The 7500-nt window shown below is 47.2% G+C and overlaps 1 protein-coding gene across 1 annotated transcript in view; it reads left to right on the top strand.

Moving 5' to 3' along the window:
* The first annotated feature begins 4749 nt into the window (after positions 1-4749).
* LOC113823756 (zinc finger and BTB domain-containing protein 14) overlaps positions 4750-7500 on the top strand; it is a 49310-nt gene continuing 46559 nt past the window's right edge. Inside the window, exon 1 of the mRNA XM_070117355.1 lies at positions 4750-5888. Within this exon, the coding sequence (XP_069973456.1) occupies positions 4956-5888 (933 nt within the window). The 5' untranslated portion in view covers positions 4750-4955. The remainder of the gene's footprint in view (positions 5889-7500) is intronic.

The following is a 7500-nucleotide window of genomic DNA, read 5'->3' as shown; positions in this document are numbered from 1 at the left end:
ACGAGAAACGAGATGCCATTCGGTATTTTAAAGAAGAAATACAGTGTTCGAACACCATATCCGAACACGAGAAACGAGATGCCATCCAATATTTTAAAGAAGAAATACAGTGTTCGAACACCATATCCGAACACGAGAAACGAGATGCCATTCGGTATTTTAAAGAAGAAATACAGTGTTCGAACACCATATCCGAACACGAGATGCCATTTAGTATTAAAACAAACACCATATTCGAACAAACCATATATACGTACACCCCCCACCCCCACCCACCCCGCCCCCCCGCACGAAGAAAGGAAACAAGGGATCGACGGACAGTGTAAGTAAGTAAGTAAAGATACAGTGTACATACAGTGAAGATAAGACAGCGCCTGGGGGTCTGTGCGTATATATATAGTGCGGTATCGACCCAGCAGGATCTGGTAAGCTATTACTGTAGCTCGACCCAGACTGTTATTGCTGTCATTATTTATGGTTATTAGTCTTATTATTCTGGGTTCTGCTGCTTTACGGTTATTATTATTATTATTGTTATTACTATTGCTATTGTTATGACTATCATTATTACTCTCGGTGCTATTATTGGCGGTGATGTTGTTGTGATTATTATTTGGGTTGTTATTGTTGTGGGTGTGAATGTGATCATTATCATCATCATTATCATTATCATCATCATCATTATCATCATCATCACCATTACTAGCACCACCATCATCATCGTCATCATCATCATCATCATCATCAATCATCATCATCATCATCATCATCATCATCATCATCATCATCATCATCACCACCACCACCACCACCCCCACCCCCACCCCCACCCCCACCACCACCATCATCATCATCATCATCACCACAACAACCACCACCACCATCATCATCATCATCATCATCATCATCATCATCATCATCATCACCACCACCACTACCACCACCACCACCACCACCACCACCACCACCACCACCACCATCACCACTACCACCACTAGTACCACCATCACCACAACCCCCACCATCACCATCATCATCACCACCACCACCACTAGCACCATCACCACCACAATCACCACCACCATCATCATCACCACCATCATTATCATATTGATTTTTCCTGAGCGTATCCTCACATTGTGCCCTTGTGGTTGTTATTATCATAGCCATTGTTATTGATTTTGTTATCGTTATCGTTATCTTTATCATTATTATGATTGATGTTATCAGTTTCTTATTACCAGCACCGTTATTACTATTATTATTATTATTATTATTATTATTATTATTATTACTATTATTAGTGTTATTACTATTATTATTATTATTATTATTATTATTATTATTATTATTATTATTATTATTATTATTATTATCATTATTATCATCATCATTATCATCACCATCATCATTATCATTATTATTATTATTATTATTATTGTTATTATTATTATTATTATTATTTTTATTATTTTGCTATTATTGTTATTATTATTATTATTATTATTATTATTATTATTATTATTATTACCATTATTATCATCATTATTGTTATTATCATCGTCATCAAATTCCCATGCCGTTATTATGCAATTTTGTCATAATTATTCCAAAACAATTTCCATCAGCTGTTATTAGAATTGCAATAGCTGTGTCACCATAGATAGTTACCGTCGTGTAGTTGTTATTGTTACTGTCAGTTATTTTCATAATTACTGCTTTAATTGTTATTAGTGTTGCTGTTTTAATTATATAATTACTGTTCATTGTCTTATATCATTATACATTGGCAACATTAATATCGATTTACTCTGTTATTTGTTTTTGTTTTTTTAAGCGAGGTTAGAGCGTCTGTTCCCGCGTTCGACTCCTTTCAACGTATCGAGTTGTTTTTTTTATTCTCTTTTCTCTCTCTCTCCCTCTCTCTTTCGTCGCGGCATTTCGATCGACAGCACCATCGGCAGGATTAAGATTGCGAGGCTCCTGGTGGTGGAGAGGACGTGTTATTGATTATTATCTCACGTGGGGGGAGATCACAAACCTTCCGGCAGCTGTGATCGCTGGGGACATTGATCCAGGTTTCGGACTAAGGAAGTCGGACGCGGGGCCGTGTGTCGGATTACGGAGGTTTTGCACTTTTATGAAAAGTTTCTCTCTCTCTCTCTCTGTCTTTTTCTTTTTCTCTCTCTTTTTTTTTGTGTGTTGGAGAGGGAGGGAGGGAGGTTGTGAGTAGGCGAGGGTCATAATTGTGATGATGATAATGCGCCCGAGAATGATTGATATGACATTTTCTTTTCATGGCATTGCGGGGCCCCTAGTAACGATTATTGTTATTATCATTGTTATTGTTATTATCATAGTTATTGTCCCGACCCCGCTACAGCCACCCTCCTGCCGGTGTTGCCACATTCTTATTATTGGCGTCTTTTATTGTTTCGTTTCTTTTTCTCTTCGGTTTTCCGCTGTGCGCTGTTATTTCCGAGCTTAACCTTCGCCAGTCGCGCCGTGCGGGGAGGCAGCCGCCGCCACAGCGTCCTCGAGGGGCTGGAAGCGCAGGAATCGTTCGAATCTTGCGCGATAAAGGGTCCGGGAGAGACTGACTGGCAACATCGTGGAGCTAATGCCATTCTGGGGAACACATTTCTTTTATGGTCGCTGTCACTATTTTCACACCGGGCAGATGCTGCTTTTGTTTCATTCAGGCTCCGACTTGTCTAAGAAGGAGCCTCGGAGGCCCGGCCGTGCCCCCGTCGGCAGATACACGGGGGCGTTCGAGTGGGCATTGCCCCTCCTTCCCCCTTTTCTGCCAGATATAGAGGGAGGGAGCGTCAAGTAGGGTAGAGGGATCTCATGCAAGCCTGAGGTGTGGTCAGGTACTGGGGAGGTGAAGGTACTGGGAGAAGGAGGAGGAGGAGGAGGCGGAGGAGGTACTGGGGGAAGGAGGGAGGGAGGGAGGGAGGGAGAGGTACTGGGCAAATGTTCTGCCCCACACCTGTCACGCCTCCATCATGCTCCAGCGCTGATGAGATGGAACCAAGATGAAATTTCTTCTTTTTCTCCGTGAAAGTGTGGGGGGGGGGGGGGATGATGATGCCGACGAGAGCGGGGTTGTGTGTGTGTGCGTGGCTTCAGGAAATAATTTGGGAGTTGCGCGCGGAAATTAGACATTGCAGAACAAACTAATGTCCGTAATTAGATGTTGATAAGTTTGTTGGTCTCTGACTCATTTATGCGTTCTAAGGGCCTTCTCCCTCCCCCTCCCCCCCTCCCCTTCCCCACCCCTCTCTCTCTCTCTCTCCCTCACTCTGAAAAGTAATGTGATTTTTTTTTTTTGTGGCGAAACGGAGTCATTTTGTGTAGCGGTGTTGCAGGAAGAATTAACAGGTCCTTTTACAGCGAAAGGCGAAATAGTTATCGTAGTTTGAACGATGTTTGTTGACTTAGACAGAAGACAAAACAAAACACGGACAAGGTCGTCTCTATCGGAATAATTTTTTTTTTTTACCGAAACCTCCCGACAGGTTTTCTGCATATCCCGCATAAATGTTTCATTCGTAAACAAAGAACTGTGTTGTGTAAAATCTTAGAGAGAGAGAGAGAGAGAGAGAGAGAGAGAGAGAGAGAGAGAGAGAGAGAGAGAGAGAGAGAGAGAGAGAGAGAGAGAGAGAGAGAGAGAGAGAAAAGAAAGAAATATATATATATATATATATATATATATATATATATATATAGAGAGAGAGAGAGAGAGAGAGAGAGAGGAAAGAAGGTCGTTGTCGAGAATGTTGGTGAAACGAGGGAGTTGATGATAGGACCATTAATTGATAAACAAACCGGGCGAACGGAAGAAAGGAAAGGAATAGAGAAAAAATCGATCGGCGAACGAGGAAGAGAGAGAGAGAGAGAGAGAGAGAGAGAGAGAGAGAGAGAGAGAGAGAGAGAGAGAGAGAGAGAGAGAGAGAGAGAAAGAGAGAGAGAGAGAGAGAAACAGGCAGACAGACAGACAGACACGGAAAACAAACAGACACCGAAAAATAAAAGTAGATAGCGCGAGAAACACGCAGAGGTAGAGAGAGAAAGAGGAAAGAAACGTAAGATATAAATTATACATTACGAGGTGGATAGAGAGAGCAAATAAGAAGGAATAATGCATGCGGAGAAGCAAGGAAGATTACGAAGGAGATATGGAGGGAGAGAGAGAGAGAGAGAGAGAGAGAGAGGGAGAGAGATAGTGACGCGGGAGTGGTGGAGATTAAGCTGGGCGAGATCGCACGGTTTATTAACTTAAACATACTTAAAGAGTCCGTTATGTCGATGATGAAATTGAACAGAGAAATGTGTCCGCGTGTGTGTGTAGCGAAAGAATCGCTCGATGTCGAACCGCGGTTTCTAAAACGTGTTTACTAACGAGGTCAGAACAGTTGATGAAGTATTCAGGTTTGTTATCATGATCCTTATATTTTATATTCTGTAATATTGCCTCCCACACACAAACTATCATTAGGCCCTGCCATTACCATCGTCATTTCCTGGTGCGTCATCAACGTAATGATCATCATCATCATTACCGGCGGTCGTTTGGGTCCGACGCGGCCCGCGTAATGATGATGATAATGGTGATGATGATGATCAGGCGCCTGATGGCGGGGTGCGGGGGGCTTATATCGGGGTCGCGCTGACTTGACGATCATCAAATGATAATGGGTTCCATAGGGGCGGATGTTGTAAGTTTTATCAGCGGGATACGACCTTAGTGACGCTCTGAAGTTGGAGGGGCGCATGCGCACAGCAGTTAACGCAAATGTTTTGAAGCTGCGCCCGCGTTCCCGCCAGTCCAGAGCCGCGACCGCGTCGAACTGTTGTGTTATTTGGTGTGTTGGTGGTTGTGAGAGATCGCTGCGTGTCGCGTCGGCGCCGGACTTTTCGCGTGGTAGTCTTGGTCGAGTGTCTTTGCCAACATGAACAGTGAACGTGCAGGCGTGGGTAGTGAGTCCCCGCAGCTGCCCCCAGCTCCGTACCAGCTGCCCCCGCATCAGCTGTTAGGCCTGGCGGGGTTGGTTGCGGGTGCGGGAATGGGTACTGGCATGCCCAACAACATGAGCATGGGCATGGGCTCCAGCATAGGCACGGGCCTGGGCTCGAGCATGGGCACGGGCATGGGCGCCAGCATGGGCTCGAGCATGGCCAGCAACAGCAACACGTCGCCCTCGAACGCCTCGCCCTCCAACGTGGCGCGCGGCCTCCCGCCCGCCGTCACTTCTGCGGGCGGAGTGAGCGACTCGCTCATGCCGGGGGTGGCCGGCCCCAGCAGGCCGCCCCCGCTGCCCCCGGGCCTGATGAACATGAACCTGGAGGTCTCGCCGGGCATGCCCTGGGGCAGCTGGGCCGACCTTCAGGACAGCATGGGCATGGAGCGCGGCCGCTCGCGCAACTGGACCTACGAGGAGACGCTGGAGCTGATCACGCTGTACACGAGCGACGAGTGGCAGGCCAAGTTCAGCAGCGAGAAGAAGAACCACCGGGCCATCTGGGCGGGCCTGGCGGGGGCGCTCACCCGCAGGAAGGACGTGTCGGGGGACGAGGCCCGCCAGCGCCTCAACAACCTGAAGGCGCTCTACAACCGCACGCGCAGGCAGCTGCTCGCAGGCGAGATCTCGTCGCCGCAGTGGGAGTACTGGGAGCCCCTGCACGCCTTCCTGGGCCGCCCTCAGCCCTACATCCCCATCACCACCAGCTGCACCCCGCCGCGCCCCCCGCCCCTCCACGGCTTCCACCAGCACCAGTTCCAACCCCAGATGCACCACCACCACCCACAGGGCCTGCTGGGGGCGCTCGGACTGTCGCCGCAGATGCACCACCCGAGGGCCATGCCTCCTAGGCCTATGTTTAAGGTGTGTAGACTCGCTTTCAGGGGTTTTAAAAGTTTTCGTCTCGTGCAGGTGTGCGCGCTCCCCGATAAGCTTCAAGTGTATTGCCCTTACAACATGTTATTTCCTAACTGGTGTGATCGATAGTATAACTGTATATAAATGTTTATATATATATATGTGTGTGTGATTTTATATATATACATATATATATGTATGTATATATGTGTATATATGTATGTATACATGAGTGAATGAGTGCGTATGAGTGTGAGTGAGTGAATGAGTGCGTGTGTGAGTGTGAGTGCGTGCGTGTGTGTGTGAATGAGTGCGTGTGTGAGTGAATGAGTGCGTGTTTGCGTCGTGTGTCTGTCTGTCAGCCGATGTCATAGGCGTCCGTGCGTTTGTAAACATCACCTAGGCCTAGGCCGCCCCGATCCCGCCGACGAGACCCCGGGGGCGTGCGTCCGTGAAGAGGCGCCGTCGCCACTCGAGCACCACACCGGGGCGTTATCGTACTGTTCGTGTTATTGCCGCCCCCTTGATATTGCCTCACATCACGTTATCGAGGCGGGGCGGCGGCCGTCATCGTACCCTACATATATAAATTTTTACTGTTCGAACTTTTTTTTGAGAGTTTTGGATCCCTGTCTCCCGTTTTGTTTTTTGGTTGGAAGGGTGTTTTCTCTCTCTCTTGTGTACGTCTTGCTGTGTGTACGTGTGTGTGTGTGTGTGTGTGTGTGTGTGTGTGTGTGTGTGTGTGTGTGTGTGTGTGTGTGTGTGTGTGTGTGTGTGGAGATGGATACAGTAGTGTAGAAGGATGTGTGGATGTAGTTGTTTGGTTAGGGAGGGTTTGATCACTCGGTTTCGTCGCCGCCACGTGGTTCTCTGTCTGTCTGTCTCTCTCTCTCTCTTTCCCTTATCTTGTGCGATGAATTACTGAGTCATCTTTCAGTCTCTCTCTGTCTCGCTCTCTCTGTCTTTGTGTCTTGGTCTGTCTGTCTGTCTGTCTCTCTTGGTCGTCTATCGCTCTCTCTCGGCCGTCTCTCTGTTTGTCTCTCTATCTTTCTTTCTTTCTCTCTCTATCTTTCTTTCTTTCTCTCTCTTTCTTTCTCTCTCTCTCTCTCTCTCTCTTTCTTTCTCTCTCTCTCTTAATCTCTCTCTCTCTCTCTCTCTCTCTCTCTCTCTTTCTCCCTTTCTTTTTTCTTTCTCTCTCTCTCCCTCTCTCTCTCTCTCTCTCTCTCTCTCTCTCTCTCTCTCCCTCTCTCTCTCTCTCCCTCTCTCTCGCTCTCTCTCTCTCTCTCTCTCTCTCTCTTTCTCTTTCTCTCTCTCTCTCTCTCTCACCCTCTCTCTCTCTCTCTTTCTTTCTCTTTCTCTCTCTCCCTCCCTCCCTCTCCCTCTCCCTCTCCCTCTCCCTCTCCCTCTCCCTCTCTCTCTCTCTCTCTCTCTCTCTCTCTCTCTCGATGCGTTTGTTACATTCTTGTATATGCTTTGTTACGTGTTGTGAAGTTGAACCTTCCCCCCCCCCCTTCCCGACCGAGAGCGTCTGTGTGTGTCTGGGTTTCTGTCTCTGAAAACCCGGCATATACAAGCCACTCCCATTTCCTGTTCTTAATCATCATCATTATCGTTTTCG

Source organism: Penaeus vannamei, chromosome 40, assembly GCF_042767895.1.
Source record: "Penaeus vannamei isolate JL-2024 chromosome 40, ASM4276789v1, whole genome shotgun sequence".
Taxonomy (NCBI): domain Eukaryota; kingdom Metazoa; phylum Arthropoda; class Malacostraca; order Decapoda; family Penaeidae; genus Penaeus; species Penaeus vannamei.
Note: the sequence above shows the minus strand (reverse complement) of the source record. Positions and strands in the feature narration are given on the sequence as shown.